An 18,617-nucleotide genomic window follows, 5' to 3' on the forward strand; every position below is an offset into this window, starting at 1 on the left:
TTATCTCCACTTAACTACCAGAAAAGCAGAAGTTTCACTGTGGTTCAAAGTGGTAGAGTGTTAGCCTTGAGCAAAAGAGCTCAGGGACAGTGCCCAGGTCCTGAGTTCAAGCTCCATGACTAACTAAAAAATTAAAAAGACAATTTTTTGAGACAGGGTCTAATTGTTCCTAGCTCTCAAGACTATTGGTTTTATAGAACAGGACATTCATAAGAAGAAAACAATTAGATTTTACCTTTCTCAAAGTATTCTATCGCCATTTGCAGAGCATCTTCAGCTTGATCATTAGCATTATCTTCTGGATTACTTGTTTTCATAATGAACCTTGAGTTTCTTGGTATCTACTTTACTTTCTGGACTATGAGACTGGTCTGACAACTATTAGTAACTTGGAATGTTGTATCTTCTGCTCTCTTTTGAGGTAACATCAAACTCTGTTATTCAACATAGAAAGAAATGTCAAGTTTTCATTTATCAACCCAGTATTTCCTTTTTCTTCAAAAAGACAAAAGAACCAAATGTGCCCATATTCTCACACTTAGTGCATAATACATACCATACAAGTATGCAATAAATAAGTTGACAACAATACAGGAAACAAACTCACAGATTAAATATTTCAGAGTCCTTCACCTTAATAGAAATAGAATAACAACCTACTACAGTACCATTTAACAGCTGAATCCTAAAAATGTAACTTTACTCTTAGAATGGCCACATCACATAAGCAAGTCTATAACTAATCCATTTCATAAACTTAATCTTTCTCCACTCCCATTTTTCCACCCCTCTTTGATTTTGCCTTTTATCTTCATGCTCTTTCCTTTGTCAGTGCTACTTTGAAAATGCATAACTAAAATGACAAACTGGTACTTGAGGTATGGCTCAAGTACATAAGACTAGTCTGTACTAGGCCCAAGGTATAGCAGGGTAGAGGTGGAAAATGACTGGATTCACGCTATGTTTTGGAGGCAGAATGGGAAACCTGGAATAAAGGAACTAGATGTAGGAAAAAGAAAGAGGAGAGCCAAGAATGGCTTCCAGGTTTTTAGCTTCACATGGGAAAATGTTACAGAATATTCGTAATGGCATTCCATCGCCACGCCACGCAGTAGGACAGGCCAAAGCAGGCAATAGATCCGTCCAACCCAGCATAAGGTTCGACTTCTGAGTGACTTTCTAGAGTCGAAGAACAAGGGCGGAACTTCAGATCCCACAAGGTGAACAGAGCTTCCCCAGGACCACTTTCATAGCCGGCCCCAGCCAAAAGCAAAATTAGTAAAATCCACTTACCCTTTCGGCATATTCCCGGCCTAAGGAAAAACCCAACAGCCATTAAGTGTAATCCCGCTCTAAGAGGTCGAGATATTCCCAACGTTCCAAGACATCTCCAAACCTCTCGGTGTTTAAAAGTGCCTCTCCAGGCAACCTTTTCAGCTACACAATTTCGGCAGCACAGAAACTGGAAGGCGCCGCCCGAATTCAAAGTCGCTGGCTCCGCCTCGCGCATGCGCCTACGCTGTCCCGAGCGGCGTACTCAGCTAAATCCTGATTGGTTGGAGTACAGCACAGTGGCGGGTGATGGTTCGTGCGCAGTTGATGACTCACAAGAGCAGTTTACCCCACCCATCTAGGCCGGAGGCACGCTGCAAAAGAGCCACTGCTACTGGAATCTGGTGATAGGCGTTGACACTATTCTAATCTGTCGTTTTGCATAAAACCCTGGTAACTAGCGTTTCATTCTTGAATTTAACTTGCTCAGTGATGTTCATTTTTTCTAAATTGACCTTCAAATGTCGGAACTTCATAAGAAAAAAATAGAAAACCACAAACTTCGCAATAAAGGTGGCCTCCTCCATTGCTGAGAGTAGTCAGTTCCCCACCCCTAGTGAAGCTAGAGAGCAGAAGAATAACTGGACCTGCCCTTCCTTTGCCGAAGACAGGTTTAGATAACCTACAAGGTTGTCTACAAATTTATTCTGAGCCAGATAGATCTACTGAAACTGACCGGCTGTCAACCTGTACATATGCCTATTCTTGAGAATAAATGAACCTTAAACTGGATAAAACCACAACAAGCATTTATTTTTTCTGAAATGTTATCTTGAGTTCTAATTTAATCTCGCATTAAACTAGGACTAAAAGATCTCTCACTGACATAAAGCCAAAACATATTTATAAACAAGGCAAAACTGTACAGGTAAAATTTGCTGTCTTGCAGAGACATAAGTGAGATTAAGCTAATATATTTCAGAAAGACTGCAGAATAAACGACTATTACATCTTACATGTTTGTGTGTTTTAGAGTAGTTAGACAAACTCTTAGTTATGCATGAAAATTGACACTATTCCATTTTTTCTCATAGCTGCCCTTTAGTAAAATTGAAAAATTCTCTTGCTATTACTTGTTTCATACTCTCAAGGAAATTAAATTGGAAAGGATTTTAAGATTTCAACGTGCTCCTTTTTGTAGATGAAATGGCACACTGAATGATTAAATAATGTGCCAAGCATAACAAGGTTGTGGCAGTTCAACTTGTACCACTTTGTGAACACATTTATTTAATAAACCTGCAGCTTTCTACTTTCCCTTGGTATCACCTAATAAAAAGCTTCTAGCCAGGCTCTGGTGGCTCACGCCTGTAATCCTAACTACTCAGGTGGCCGGGATCTGAGCATAGTGGTTGGAAGCCAGCCAGCCCCTGCAGGAACATCCATGAAAATCTTACCTCCAGTTAACCACCAGAAAACCGGAAGTGGCGCTGTGGTTAAAGTGGTAGAATGCTAGCTAGCCTTCAGCACAAAGAGGCTCAGGGACAGTACCCAGACCTTGAATTCAAGCCCCACAACTGAAAAAGGAACAAGAAAAGGAACTTCCAAAGCCTGGAGATGGTGTTGGATTCATAACACCATGGCTCTGTCTTACATACAAACATCACCAAGTATGACGGAGGTGTGCACTGTGGCTCATGCCTGTCATCCCAACTACTCAGAGAATCAAAATTAGAGGCCAGCCTAGACAAAAAGTTCACAAGCCCCCCTTCTCAACTAATAATTGGGTATAGTGTCACTCACCTGTCATCCCACCTACAACAAAAAGCCTAAACTAGAAGGATCACAGTCTAGGAACAGGACTGGAAAAAAAAAAAAAGCAAGACTCTATCTCAAAATAACCAGTGTATAAAACAGGGACTGGAGATGTGGCTCAGCAGTAGGCAGCCTGCCTAGTAAGCATGAGGTCCTGGGTTCAAACCTCACCATAGAGGTATGAGGGAACTTAAACAGATTAACAAGGTGGTAATTTTATTAGTATATTAAGGAATTGTGTAATCGTTCCCCATTCCTTCTCCATCTAGATTTTTTTTTAAAGCCTGATCTGAATTTGGTGGTTCATGCCTATAATCTCAGCACTCATGCTGAAGCAGGAGAACAATGAGTTCCATGTTAACTTTGGCTGTATAGCAAGTTCCTGTCTTCATTTAAAAAAACAGCCAAACGAAGCTGGACCCTGGTGGCTCACATTGTTATCCTAGCTACTCAGGAAACTGAGATTGAGGTTTGAAGCCAGCCTGGGCAGGAAAGTTCATGAGACTCTTCTCTCCAATTAACCAGCAAAAAAGAGAGAAGTAAAGGCATGTGGCTCAAGGATAGAGTGCCACAATTGAGTGAAAAAGCCAAGTGAAAGCATGAGGCCATGAGTTTAAACCCCAGTACCAACACGCACATGCATGTGCACACGCACACACGTCTTAGTACCCTTAGCTTTCAGATTTTCAATATTATCCAGTTTCCTCCAAATTTCAAAAATCTTTATTTTGAAATAATGAGAGAAATAAGACAAAGTATCAATTACCAAGAACAATGACACTGAAGAAAATACAATAAGTACTCTCCCCACACACAACCCCCCACCCATCCCTAGCACAACAATATTAAAACCATCAAAGCACATTTAACAAGGAGAAACAGAAGTATGTAATGAAGAAAGCTAATTTCCATACTGCTCAATCCAACAAACCCATGTTAACTGTCCTTCCTCCAGCTAAACGCTCCCACAGAATGATAAAGAGGTATAGAGGAGACAACTCCAGGATGGTTTTGACTGTGTACATACTATCAAATTTCAGTAAAAGAATCAGTAGGAGCAGCAAGTCTGTTTGGCAGGGTAACACTGGATACAGCTCCTCTGTTAAATTTCTGGTTCCAGAGAACAGTGTTGGGGATTAGAAAAGGAGCAATCCCTCAGCTGTAAGAGAAGGGAGGCAGCTTTGGCCTTAAGCAAATCTGAAGATGTCTGGTAATAAATTTACACTTTTAATTTCAAACTGTTAGCCAATGAGCTTAGGGCAAGGTGAAACTTTCTATTTTATAAGTTGAAGAATTAGACTATTGGCTACATGTATTGGTGATTAAACTAAATATGGAGTCTTTAAAACTTAACTTTAATGTAAAGAGCAGTTTTATAATATAACTCTATGGTTTTAATTAAAATAACTCTTTTCTTCTAAAGTGACAAGATTAAGTTTTCAGCTTAGAGAGGGATCTTCTCATAGGGGAATAAATCACTTGTTTTTATAGGAAATGTAGGATTCTTTTTATAGGAGGTTTATTTGATTCTGCCTTTGCTGGAATCAATTTGTAATGGGAAGGAAGGATACCTGTGTAGGATTAGTTCAAGATCAAAACCATCTCCACACACGTATGCACCTGAGTGCACACACATACAGTAAGTAAATACATTTTCCCACACAGAATCTCACAGTCACATGCTTGCTGGATTCCATCTCACAAATACACTTCAATAGTAGCCATATACATGTACATGCAGCAAGATGTGAACGTTGCCTCAGGGTGATTAAAGGTGGCGCACAAATGTCAATAGGGGTTCATTTTAGAGTACAGATATACACAAGCCAATTAACTTGCAGATGATAAATTTCCCTTTCCCCCAAGAGAAATAAATCAAATGAAAAATACACACTGACATCTTTCTGTTATCATGGAGGCAACTGCCTGGAATGTCCCCACTGTGCACTTCTATGTTCCTAAGACACCTTCACTTTGCCCTGTGGGGCCTTCTCATATAAGGATGGTTGCTCTTCGGTATTTCCTGGCAAGGGCTTCTTCTCAGAAGACCGGTCTTCAGGCTTGCGGGCAATCAGCAGGCGGCAAGTGAGCAGGATACCAAACACCAGGGCATGGGCATAGCGTTTGAGAGGGTCGCCAACCAGCTGGTGGAAGAAGAGCACAGCCAGCACCAGCAAGAGGAGGAAGAAGTTGGCCACATCTTTGGGACGCCCAGGCACGAGGGTCATGACGATGCCACAGGCTACTTCAAGGGCACCAATACTTTTTCGGAGAAGGATGGAATTGATGCCCATTTTCTTCAGCAGAGGGAGGGCTCGGACATAGCTCTTGTAAGCACGTTTCTAGAGTGGGAATATCATAGGGAAATCATTGCATTAACCATAACTCTAACTTTAGAATGAGAACACACACACACACACACTCACACACACGGACCTCCTTCCATACCTTTGCCTTTCCACACTAGCCAAAAGTATCTCATTTTTCACTTTGTTCCCTAAGTGTTGAGAGATGAGAAACAAAAAAAACCTGTTGATTCAAAACTTAGTAGCAGGGACTAGAGTTGTGGCTATGATCATTTGAATGTTTGTGTGCCCCCCCCCCAATTATATATTGAAATCCTAGCCCCAAAGGATATGCGATTAGTAGGTAGGTCTTTGGGAACTGATTAGGCCATAGGATAAGCGCTCACACATGGCATCATGCCTTTATAAAAGAAGTCCCAGGGAAGTATTGTTCCATCTACCCTATGAGGATACAGTAAGAAGATCCCATCTTTGAGTCAGAATTAGTGTCTGTTCCTCATTGAATGACCAATCTGCTGGTTCCTTGACCTTGGGCTTCCCAGACTCCTGTGCTGTGAGAAACAAATTTCTGTTGTTTATAAGCTACCAGTTTATAATATTTTGTTATAGCAATCTGAATGGACTGAGACAAGCACCAAAGGTAATAAGGAAAATAATTTAGCTTCATAGTTTTTTGTTTTTAGCTGCTGGCTATAAATCATAAACATTAAATATTTTAAAGCAGCTGGGTGATGAAGGCTCATGCCTGTAATCCTAGCTACTCAGAGGATCCTGACTCAAATCCAGCTCAAGCAGGAAAGTACATGAGAATCTTATCTCCAATTAACCACCCAAAACCCCAAGTTGAGCTATGGCTCAAATGGTAGAGCCCTAACTAGCTTTGAGAAAAAAAAGGCTCAAGGACAGCACCCAAGCCCTGAGTTTGAGACCAAGGACTAGCACCAAAAAAATGCTGAGCAAATAGAAAAATAAAACTGCATGAAAACGTTAGTCCCATTATATATCCCCAAAATATAGCAAGGTGAATCCATTCTGATGTTAATTGATATAAACTTTAGACTTAATGAAACAATACTTCGGTTAGCCTACTTGAGGTTCATTAATTTTAACTCAATAGTATTTATTGAGCACCTACATGTTATACATTGGCAATAGAGGGATGACTAAGACTGGATCAAGAAGCTCTCAGTCTACTGGGGTAAACAGATATGTGAACATTATAAAGTAACATGGTTAATAGTATTTTATTATATGACATATAACAGTAGACACAAAGGAAACATTATAGGACAAATGAGGGAGTCACAAATTATATTACAATCAGATTAATTATATTGGCCTTAGAGTAATAGATTATTGGTCCCACTATTCAGATTTTCCTGATCCTTATTTGGGAATTAGTTGATGAGATTTCAGATGTTTTACTGGGGCTGGGGATATGGCCTAGTGGCAAGAGTGCTTGCCTCATATACATGAGGCCCTGGGTTCAATTCCCCAGCACCACATATACAGAAAATGGCCAGAAGTGGTGCTGTGGCTCAAGTGGCAGAGTGCTAGCCTTGAGCAAAAAGAAGCCAGGGACAGTGCTCAGGCCCTGAGTCCAAGAAAAATAAGAAGCCAGGGACAGTGCTCAGGCCCTGAGTCCAAGCCCCAGGACTGGCAAAAAAAAAAAAACAAAACAAACAGATGTTTTACTGTATTGGCCCATAGGTTTTGTTGTTATTTTTCCACTCCTGGGTCTTGAACTCTGGGCCTGGGCTCTGTACCTGAGCTTCTTTTGCTCATGGCCAGTACACTACCACTTAAGCCATAGTGCCACTTCTGGCTTTTTCTGAGTAGTTTGTTGGAGACAGACTATGTGATGGACCTTCCTGACAGGCTGGCTTCAACTGCAATCCTCAAATATGGGCACTGAGGGGCTATATTAGAAGAATTAGGCAAAAAGCCAACTTGACCTCTTAGAAATGTCTGGTTCTTAGAATAGTGTTCGCACATGCTAAGTTTGGAACAAATTAAGATCTCTCTCAATTCTGGACAAGTGAACACACTTTTATTTTCATGTATTAATTATCACCAGTAGCCCAAGATAATCCTCTAAGTGGACTGTTGAACACTGAAGGTTTAATGACAAAAGCCATGGGTTTAGAAACAAACAGACTTGGCTTTATATGCCAGTTCTGCCACTTACTCTAGTTGGATATTCATGAGAAAATTATTGGACCTCTCTAAATCTGTTTTCTGAACAGTGTGAGAACTAAGGTGAAGTAAATGAGGCTACTTTGCCTTGGATGCAAAATTTAAGAAGACACCAAAGCCATTATTGATGATATATAGTATGTGCGATGAATAAAACATAAAAAATTTAAATAAAGGCAGTCTCTGACTTCATCTGCATGATCTAGTCTCCTTTTACTCTTCCTAATCCCATCCTTCTCAGAGATTGAATTTTTGTTTTGTTTTGTTTTGCCATTCCTGAGGCTTGAACTCAGGGCCTGGGCACTGTCCCTGAGCTTCTTTCACTTGATGCTAGCCCTCTACCACTTGAGCCACAGTGTCACTTACGTTTTTTTCTGTGTATGTGGTACTGGTGAATCAAACTCAGGGCTGCATGCATGCTAGGCAAGCACTCTGCCACTAAGCCACATTCCCAGCCCCAGAGAGAGAGAGAGAGAGAGAGAGAGAGAGAGAGAGAGAGAGAGAGAGAGAGAGAGAGAGAGAGAGAGAGAGAGAGAGAGAGAGAGAGAGAGAGAGAGAGAGTGTGTGTGTGTGTACTGGGTTTTTATCTCAAGGCCTTATGCTCACCAGGAAGGCATTCTACTGCTTGAGCCATACTTCAAACACCTTTAGCTATTTTTCAGATAGGATCTGACATTTATGCCTGGTCTGGCCTAGACTTCAATCCCCTATTTTTGCTTTCTATGTAGCTAGGGTGATGGGTGTGCACTACCACACCCAGGTTGTTTTTTTTTCCAGTTAGATGTGATCTTGCAAATTTTTGCCACAACTGGTCTTGAACCACCACCCTCCCAATTTCCAAATTGTTGAGATTACACATGTGAGCTACAGTGCTTGGCTGTTTTCTTTTGTATTTGAGACAATTTCACTGTAGTCCAGGTTGGCCACAATCTTCCTCCTTTAGTGTCCTGAGTATAGAAATTACAGGTATGTGCCACCATGCTGGCCCAGAGTCCATCTTCATTTAATAGTTCACTTCATCCTGGTTCCTACCCTGTTTCTTTTTTTTTTTTTTTTGGCCAGTCCTGGGCCTTGGACTCAGGGCCTGAGCACTGTCCCTGGCTTCTTCCCGCTCAAGGCTAGCACTCTGCCACTTGAGCCACAGCGCCGCTTCTGGCCGTTTTCTGTATATGTGGTGCTGGGGAATCGAACCTAGGGCCTCATGTATCCGAGGCAGGCACTCTTGCCACTAGGCTATATCCCCAGCCCCCTACCCTGTTTCTGAACACATGAAAAATACAAAACATTACATATTCTTCCTCTCTTTTTTTTTTTTTTTTTTTTTTTTACCAGTCCTGGGCCTTGGACTCAGGGCCTGAGCACTGTCCCTGGCTTCTTCCCGCTCAAGGCTAGCACTCTGCCACTTGAGCCGCAGCGCCGCTTCTGGCCGTTTTCTGTATATGTGGTGCTGGGGAATCGAACCTAGGGCCTCGTGTATCCGAGGCAGGCACTCTTGCCACTAGGCTATATCCCCAGCCCTCTTCCTCTCTTTTCTTATCTTAGGTCAGGTCAGTAATTTTTCAGACAAATTAGGAGTAATGCCTAGGCTGAACTGAGCTAGAGACCCATATACAACAGAGCTAAGACGATCGCTGAGGCAATTGTAAGCGGTCTGTTTCTTTCCTCCTCACTATTGACTTAGATATGTAACTCTTGCCTTTATCCACCTCTGTACTCTGCTAATGGGAGCAGGGGACCATTAGAAAAAGAAATCTAATCCCAAGAGGCTTCCTTAGCACTTATAAGCAAGGATCATTTCTAATTAGCAACACAAAGTTCCTCAAGAGGCAATTCCTAAATCCTAAGTGTGTCTCAGTGATGCACACAGGGGACAGGGTGCATTTCTTACAGTCACTTCATTGGAGCCTAGACTTCCAGAGTTTGAGTGGCTTCTGTTTTGGGGTTTTGTTTTTCTTTGCCTAAGGATAATCATAAGGCATTTGTGAATAGATTCTTGTCTATACTACAGTGGAATATGTAGCCTGGGATCAAATTCCAGGTGGTTAAATCAAGTTTCTATGACTTAGGTAATTTTTTTTTCTCTCTCTCAATTTGGTCTAACTCCATATTCCATTTTTCAGTTGTTTGGGTAATCTCTTAAACTGCAGCTGTGGATGCAGCTGTTGCCTCTTTCCCTTCTCTTTTCCTGAGAGGAGACTGCATGTGGATAAGTCATTTTATCACATCTTCAGTTCAAAGCTGAGTAGGTATAGATAAAATCTGTTCTCTGGGATTCCAAAGATAGAATGTGTACTTTGTTAGAGGTAGAACTAACCCTGGATCTAACCCTGTTAGAGGAAGCCCTTTATTCTTTCTCTTGTGGAATAGGAGAGGGATATCAGAAGTATCCTACTACTGTCAATTCTGTTATTAATGCTTGGTCCAAGCCACCTCACTTGCAACAATAGGAGGGCCATGTGTCTTTAGGTTCGAAAGGCTTTAATTGCATTGGTAGTAAGAATAGAGTTGATGGATTCACTTTCCCAAAAAGCTCTTGGAATTCACTTCAATGGGTTGTTTTCTTTCCACTGAAATGAAAGCCCCTAAAACTGTTGTTTGTTTTTTATAGGGGAATGAAGCAGGAAAGAGAAGGGTTTATTTACAAGTTTCAAGTCCCTTCAATCAAAGGCAATTGTCCAGTAATACTAGACTGGCATATTTTGTTTTGTTTTGTTTGAGACAGGATCTTGCTTTGTAGTTAGGCTGGCTTCAGATTTGATCCTTCTTTTCCAACATCCCCAGGGCTGTGATTACAGTTGTAATCTACCACATCTGGCCTGATATATTGAGTTTTACCCCCAAATTACTTAAAGAAAATTACTAGGTAGTTTATTGCCCCAGTTTCCTCTTTTGTAAATTAAATGAGGGTTTTGGAGAATCAGTCAAAGAATTATAATGCCATAGTATCACCTGGTTGTCACACATGTGTTTTTTCATCAATGAACAAACCACACATTTAGAAATCCATACCTTTGTAAGACACAGTAATTACTCTAACAATATCAATGAATCATGCTGCTCTGTTTGGTGGTCTGAGGACATATGATTCAGACATGAGTCAAAAGCATAGAGCATTTCTTTAGTCATACCTTTCTCCTTTCTGTCACTTATTCTTCATAATACTCTAGGGGCCATGCTCTCATATTAATGTCACTAAACTTAAACCCCTTAAAACTGTCAAATAATACCCATCTTTGATTTAAATTAATAACCAATCTAAATCAACTAGGAAGACAAAATGGGAAGGGTAAATGGTTTGATTCCCCTTAATTCTCTTGTGCCAATTAGATGAAAGAAAAAAATAATTGGGCTAACTATATAATATACTTATTTAAAGTTCAACAAATATAAAACTAGCTTCTGTTGTTAAAAGTCAAGATGGTTGGGGCTGGGGATATGACCTAGTGGCAAGAGTGCTTGCCTCGTATACATGAGGCCCTGGGTTCGATTCCTCAGCACCACATATACAGAAAATGGCCAGAAGTGGCGCTGTGGCTCAAGTGGCAGAGTGCTAGCCTTGAGCAAAAAAGAAGCCAGGGACAGTGCTCAGGCACTGAGTTCACGGCCTAGGACTGGCCAAAAAAACAAAAAAAAAAAACAAATAAAAAACAACAAAAGTCAAGATGGTAATTACTCCTGGGATGTTAGTAACTAAAACAGGCATGAGAAGGTTCATGGCGTGTTGGCCCTGTGAGTGTCTAGGTGCCCAGGAGTACCCTGAGATCCTTTAGTCTGTACAATTTGTGTGTGTATATGTGTTTCACTATGTGTGTTATACTACAATTCATCTCACAGGAAAATAATTACATAAAAGCAGAAGAGGGCTCTGAGGACGAGGGGATGTAGCTAAAGTGGTAGAGTCCAAGCTTGAGGCTTGTGTTGAATCTCAGTACCAGGCCCCAGAAGAAGGTAACTGATAAAAAATATTTTTTGGTTAAAAATCTCAGCCTTAAATATAGAACTCCCCTATGACCCAGCAGCCACACTTTGGGGTATCTATCCAAAAAACCACAAACAAAATCACAGTAAAGCCACCAGTACAACAATGTTCATCGCAGCACAATTTGTCATAGCTAGAATCTGGAACCAACCCAGATGCCCCTCCGTAGACGAATGGATCAGGAAAATGTGGTACATATACACAATGGAATTTTATGCCTCTATCAGAAAGAATGACATTGCCCCATTTGTAAGGAAATGGAAGGACTTGGAAAAAATTATACTAAGTGAAGTGAGCTAGACCCAAAGAAACATGGACTCTATGGTCTCCCTTATTGGGAATAATTAGTACAGGTTTAGGTAAGTCATAGCAGAGGATCACAAGAGCCCAATAGCTATACCCTTATGAACACATAAGATGATGCTAAGTGAAATGAACTCCATGTTATGGAAGCGATTGTTATATCACAGTTGTAACTACTTTCAACGTCCCATGTGTATCTGTAGCTTCTATTATTGATGATGTTCTTGTATCACCTTCCTGTGGTTGTACCTACACTATCTCTGTAATCTTATCTGAGTATATTGGAAACCGTGTATACTGGTATTAGAACTAGGAAATTGAAAGGGAATACCAAAATTGAGAGACACAGGGTAAAAAAAGACAAATACAAAAGCAATACTTGCAAAACTGTTTGGTGTAAGTGAACTGAACACCTCATGGGGGGAAAGGGAAAGGGGGAGGAGGGAGGGGGGAATGAGGGACAAGGTAACAAACAGTACAAGAAATGTATCCAATGCCTAACGTATGAAACTAACCTCTCTGTACATCAGTTTGATAATAAAAATTTGAAAAAAAATAAAAAAATAAAAATCTCAGCCTTGTTACTGCCTTAAACGGTAAAGCCCACGTAAGTGCTGCCGAATTTGCTGATTCACGTGTGGATTTCCTGAATCTCTGTAGGGAAAAAAGCCACCTATGAATCATATAGCATGGTCTAAATGCAATTCAAAAGAAGAAAACTCTCAGGCTTGATATACGTACTGATAATTAACAAGGAGAAGTGTATGAGGCAGGGGATCGTGAGTCTGATATCAGCCTGGACTACAGTTAAAGTAACAAACAAAGAAAGACAGCAGGTGGCCTATAATCATAGCTACTCAGGAGGCTAAGATCCAGAGGATCAAGATTCAAGGACACTCCAAACCGCCAGCAAAAAGTTGAGCTGGATGAATGAAAGCAAGCATTGCCATTTAATGCTCATGTAAAGAAGTGACAGATACAAACCCAGATACATACTTCCCACTTTGCCTCTTGTGAAAGATGAGTCTGATTAGGCAAACCTGCTTCCACTCACTTTCTGACCTAGCTTGGAAGTTTATTGTTTAGCTTTTGATGGCTAGTCTGTTCTTTTGCCAAGGGAATAAGCGTACTATACCCCCTCCAAGAACTCTAAGCATCAGTGAATTACTGTTATATTACTTAGTTGGAAAGCAATTAATGGTAGCAATTGGAAGCATGAAAGGTTGCCTATGCCCAGGCACTGGTGGCTCATACCTGTAGTCCTAGCTACTTAGGAGGCTGAGATCTGAGTATTGAGGTTCAAAGCCAGCCCAAGCAGAATAAGTCTCTGTGAGATTCTTAACTCGAGTTAACAACTCAAAACCTGGAAGTGGTGCTGTGGATCAAAGTGGCTGAGTGCTAGACTTGAACAAAAAAGCTCAAGGACAGTGCCCAAGCCCTGCGTTCAAGCCCCAAGAACTACAAACAGGAGGACATTTAGTTTCAAATAACCAAATTAGTTAAATCAAACTTTTACTATTGAGAGGTGGTTACAAAAATAAACAGAGACTAATCTCATCATCCTCAGGGCCAATACCTGTGGATCCTTAACACCATGATTTTGGTGCTGTCTTACCATTTGATCTGCAGCCTCTATTTCTTACAGATGGAACCAGGGCTACCATAAACTGAATAAAAATGTAATGCAAGTTTGGCTTTCATAGGCTCACAGTCATTGCACAAGAAAACTATGCAGCAGCACATCTAAGTGCTGTCTCCCAATGCAAGTGGCTGAATGTAGGCATTTAGTCAGGGGAGTGGCTGATTATGTTGGGTTCACTTGGATACAGAGTATTCTACAATAATTATTTCATGATCCCAAAAGATACAGCCCATGCTAAATGGACTATTGAAAGATGTATCTGTAAATTGTGCATGAGATTCACTCTGAATTTCATAGCAGCAAATGAATTTTTCAAAATTATCTGACTTTATATAGTTTTGTTCATAAGGTCACACAAAAACAACCTCTTGTTTTTCTAAATGCTGTATTTCAGTCCCTTAAACCATTCAAATTAGGTAGAAAAATCACTAGATGGAATAGAATCAATTAACATAATCATTTCACTCAAAAAGCTTCTAGATTGTGCCAGACACTTTACTATGCAATCTCAGTAATTATTTACAACCTTCTGAGGTAGAAATTATGAGCCCCATATTATAAAGAAAGAAACCAAGACACCAAGAATGGGTGTCTCAAGTACTAAAATCCCAGCCTATATGAATCCAAAGCCTGCACTCTCCTCACTAATATTTCCTGGCTTCCCCAATCGAGTCAGGAGAAAAGTTCATAGTAATTTGTTTAGCTTTTAGCAGTTATTCTTCATGAAGAGGATAATAGCTAAGCATAACAATTTTTTTAAGTATTCCCCTTCCCCGAGGCTGGAACATTTCCACTTAAGCCACACTTGCACTTCCAAGTAACCAGCTTTAACTGGATCTCAGAGTCTCCTGGTCTTTCCTATCCAGTCTGGCCTTGAACTCTGATCCTCAGATGTCAGACTCCTGAGTAGCTAGAATTACAGGCATAAACCACTGGTGCCTGGCATTAGCACTAACGGTTTTAGAACAAGAAAAAAATTAACGGGGCTGGGAATATGGCCTAGTGGCAAGAGCGCTTGCCTCGTATACCTGAAGCCCTGGGTTCGATTCCCCAGCACCACATATATAGAAAATGGCCAGAAGTGGCGCTGTGGCTCGAGTGGCAGAGTGCTAGCCCTGAGCAAAAAGAAGCCAGGGACAGTGCTCAGGCCCTGAGTCCAAGGCCCAGGACTGGCAAAAAAAAAAAAAAAAAAGAAAAAAAAAGAAAAAAATTAACTAGAAAAGCAAAAAAAATCTAAATTTGCAAAATTGATTTTGAAGTAAAACAAAACCCCTAAATGTGGATTAGAGGGTTGGATTTGTATGAAAAAATGTGCCAGGTATTTTTTTAAGAATCAACTGTCAGTTCTGGCATCCAAGAAAACTCAGTTTTAACCATTAATGACCTCTCTAACAGACTTGATGAATCATGGGATTGCTTTTTTACACTCTGTTCCAACAACAGCTTACCCAAGTCATTAAACTTGTTGTGCTTCAGTATAGCCATCATTATAAAGAAGTAATAAAACGAATCTACTTCACAGACATATTTTAAAAAACAAATACTCTTAATGACAGCAACAACACTTTGAGATCTCATAAGAATGCCACTGCAGTGAAAACGTGGCTAACTCCATCCATGCATCCTAAATGGAAAACGGAAAAGCCAAGATAATCATCCCATCTGACACAGCCTTAGGGTCTGAGTAGTCTGCTGGCCCCTTCTATGAAACAAGAAAATAGCTCCTGGGTGCAGTCGAAGCAAATCAGAGAAATCTGAGGGTCGTGACTAGCCAAAGCAGTGCTACAATGACTCACGCATTCACCCATCCATTGCACAAATATCTATTGAGCACTTTGTATTTGAATTACATCCCTTGCTTCCCTATAGAGCCAAGAATAAACCTGGACCCAGCCTAGGCACGTTTTGCCTATGCCAGAAAATCATTGCCAGCCTATGGGCTGATGGTTCAGTGCAAAAAGGCAGTTAGAAAATCCCCTTCAAGGTTCATATTATGGTGATATTTACCTCCCAGATGTAGTTTTTCCGTTTCTTCCAGGTGCCCCTCATCACACACACACACACACACACACACACACACACACACACACACACACACACACACACACCATGTTTCCATACTTCTCTATTGGATTATACTATTTAAATATATTCCTCTCTCTGCTATGAAATCTTCACATTTGTGTCTTCTTTCTTTCATTAAGCTGTAATAGACAGCTCCATTCCCTAGAATAAACCTACTCTAAAACCCATTTGTGGCTGGTACTCCTCATGAGCTGCTGCCAAGCTGGTGGGAAGCTTCTCAGTGACTCCATCTTAGCTGGATTGCCCGCAGAGCCTAACACTGCACTTGAGAGCCTGGTGGGCCTTTAATGTAACTGAGCAAGGTCTGGAGAGCCGAGAGTTTACTGAAAAGGGTACTATGACCCCAATGAAAGGACAAGCTTAAAAATACCGATGATACATAATTTTATATATATATATATATATATATATGAAAAGTGAAGCAAGAGCACATTTATTTGTTTGTAATCCAACACTAAACTACTATAGCCAAAGACAAAATCATAGTGGCATTTCTCCGTCCATCAAGTCCCTCCAAACCAACATCTTCAAGCCCTTTGGTGGCTTCAACCATCTCTCCCTACCCCCCCGCCCCGTTCCTCAATACAGGCTGCCTTGGATACTTATTTTGACCTGATTTCAATTCCATCTGGTCAAACATGCTGGGAGGAGGGGGAAGAGAGAAGAAGTATATTAGGCTTTGCCACTGGGGATACACCAAAGCCCTAGAGTCCCAGCCACCCTCCCCCACCCCAAGGTGATGCTGTAGTAAAAAAAAGAAAAAAGAAAAGGAAGGAAGGAGGAAAGGAAGGAAGGAAGGAAGGAAGGAAGGAAGGAAGGAAGGAAGGAAGGAAGGAAGGAGGGAGGGAGGGAGGGAGGGAGGGAGGGAGGGAAGGAGGGAGGGAGGGAGGGAGGGAGGGAGGGATAGAAAGCTCAAGCCTGAGCTGCGTGCAAATATTTTATGAACATCTACAATTTATCAGTCTCCATCTATTTGCAGCTCATATTGATGGGCTCTGGAAAGCTCTGCAGTGGGTTCCAGGAGAGCAATTAATTCCTCTCAGTGACTGAGGCTATTCTTCCTGGTCTCTGCCCTGCAGGGAGCCCCCCTTGCCTCTTTTCTGTCTACCTTCCATTCCACCCCTAAGCTTATTTCCTTCTTGACCTTGAGAGTCCAGTAATGTAGTCTCTTTCCTTTACTAGCAATCTGGCAAAGCCTTTCAGAAGCAGGTTCCCTTCTGCTGGGGTGGGGAGACAGAAGAGGCAAAGTGATAGGGGGAGAGGTGAGAGACAGAAAGTGCTGGAAACATCCCTTGCCATCTCCTAGTACTCCACAAGCAAAGAGCAAGTCCTCATCGCACCCAACTGAAGAGAGCAGCCCAGCCCCCAGGTTGAAGAGCTGTTTTGGCCAGTCACCTTCAGTGATGATGATTCCAACTCTGCAGAGGGGGAAACCTGCAGAGGGCAGGACCCTGGACATCCTCTGGAGAGAGGCAAGGAAAGGATTGTGGAGTGTTTTGTAGGAAAGAAAAGGTAGGCTTCAAAGATTTTTCTAGGCTAGCCTACATATAAAACAAAATAAAGCATCCCACTTTCCCAAGAGGGAAGGGGCAGAAGTAGGAACTCAGTGACCTTGATTTGGGCCAAGACTTCTTTGTGTTTAAGGTCCAGATTGTACATATTTGCCTATAAGAATACTGACAGCTCTGCACCTGGAATGAGGACTATCAAATCAGCCCTACAAATTGTTTTTTTTATTTTTCCCAAATAGCTCATTCTCTCCAGGTCTTCTCCTTTTCTGCCTTTGTTCCTCCCTAAAAGAAATAAACTCTATAGCTTGCTAAACTCTTAGCTCCAGGGCAAGGACTCACACTGGCAGACTGGTGGCCACGACTTTGGATATGTGCTAGAAAGAGGGCTCAGGCCAATGACAGGTGCTACGCACGTCTCAGTCTACGGGTTTACTTAGGGTTGGGGGGGCCCTCGCTTGGCAGCCCCTCCCCCAACAGGCATTCAGTGGCTCCAAAATAGTTGCTCCTGGCACCGCCCACAAATGAAGTCGCGTTTGCCCAGCTGCTCCTTGTGAGCAGCAAAGTTGTGGGGAGAAGGGAGGGCGGGGGGTGGGGGGAGGCTCAGGGTAAGGGTAAAGGGAATGGGACCATAGATGAGAAAGGAAGAAGGGGAGAGGTACTCAGCATTCCCATGGGGGTGCGATCCTCATCACCCTTCTACATCACTTACCATCTCACTGTAAGCATCCTTGCTGAGCCTGGGGGTCAACTTGATAGTCCCCATGAAAACAAAGAAGAGTCCCAGGGCCACAGAGAGGGCCACGATAGTTATGGTTCTGGGGGACGCCATAGAGTCACCAAGGCAGGTCCCAACTAATCCTTCTGCTTTGCGCACCCGGCTGCCTAGGGCGCAGGCAGTTTGCACAGGCAGAGCTGGAGGAACGCTGCTGCGGAGGCAGCAGGCAGCTAGAATGACAAAGGGAGGAGAGGAGGGAGCCAGAGAGAAAAATTGAGAGATCCAGATTCAACCACTCTCACTACAATAATCGCTGGGTCCTAATGCCCTACGTCTATGCCTCCCTGGCCATGGGGACCATCTGGAAGTTAAATGTAACTGTAAACCAAAGACAGAACTTCAAGTCTTAAATAGAGAGAAGGCAACTTATGCCTTGAGTTAAATCACTGAATGGACTCTGGAAAGAGAAATTAAGGAAACGGTCCCCTCCTCTTTTTTTTTTAACCACTTTACTAGGCAGGTTTCATCTCTCCCTTCCCACCTATCTTCCTTTCAATGAGTCCTTGGCTTCTGCCACTGGTGCCACTCACTGGTGCCAGATACTATGTTGAAAGTGAACTACATGACTTAGGGGGGCGGGAGGGGGTCAGGAGGGAAAACCTGGGAGAAAAGGAGGGAAGAGTTGACACTGATAAAAAAGAAATGTACTCATTACCTGACTTATGTAACTGTAACTCTTCTATGCATCACTTTTACAATAAAATAAATAAAATTCAGAAACATGTATATAGGA

At 41.8% G+C, this 18,617-nt stretch overlaps 2 protein-coding genes across 3 annotated transcripts in view; both read right to left on the bottom strand.

The window, feature by feature from the left end:
• Cenpi (centromere protein I) overlaps positions 1 to 1,441 on the bottom strand; it is a 47,979-nt gene extending 46,538 nt beyond the window's left edge. The window contains exons 1-2 of the mRNA XM_048336534.1: positions 1,294 to 1,441; positions 236 to 434 (exon numbers count right to left, since the gene is read on the bottom strand). Coding sequence (XP_048192491.1) covers positions 236 to 317 — 82 coding nt within the window. The 5' untranslated portion in view covers positions 318 to 434; positions 1,294 to 1,441. The remainder of the gene's footprint in view (positions 1 to 235; positions 435 to 1,293) is intronic.
• On the bottom strand, positions 412 to 18,016 carry Tmem35a (transmembrane protein 35A). Of its 2 annotated transcripts, XR_007209387.1 has the most exons (3): positions 17,819 to 18,016; positions 4,982 to 5,429; positions 412 to 434 (listed from the first exon to the last, which is right to left on the bottom strand). XR_007209387.1 is itself a non-coding variant. In XM_048336535.1 (2 exons), the coding sequence occupies exons 1-2, from the start codon at positions 17,936 to 17,938 to the stop codon at positions 5,046 to 5,048; spliced, it is 504 nt and encodes a 167-aa protein (XP_048192492.1). In that variant the 5' UTR covers positions 17,939 to 18,016; the 3' UTR covers positions 3,939 to 5,045. The 2 variants fall into 2 exon arrangements, 1 of the variants encoding a protein (XP_048192492.1); XM_048336535.1 differs by lacking the exon at positions 412 to 434 and having other exon boundaries at positions 3,939 to 5,429.
• Positions 18,017 to 18,617: the final 601 nt, after the last annotated feature.

This window comes from Perognathus longimembris, chromosome 28, assembly GCF_023159225.1.
Source record: "Perognathus longimembris pacificus isolate PPM17 chromosome 28, ASM2315922v1, whole genome shotgun sequence".
NCBI classification, from domain to species: Eukaryota; Metazoa; Chordata; class Mammalia; order Rodentia; family Heteromyidae; genus Perognathus; species Perognathus longimembris.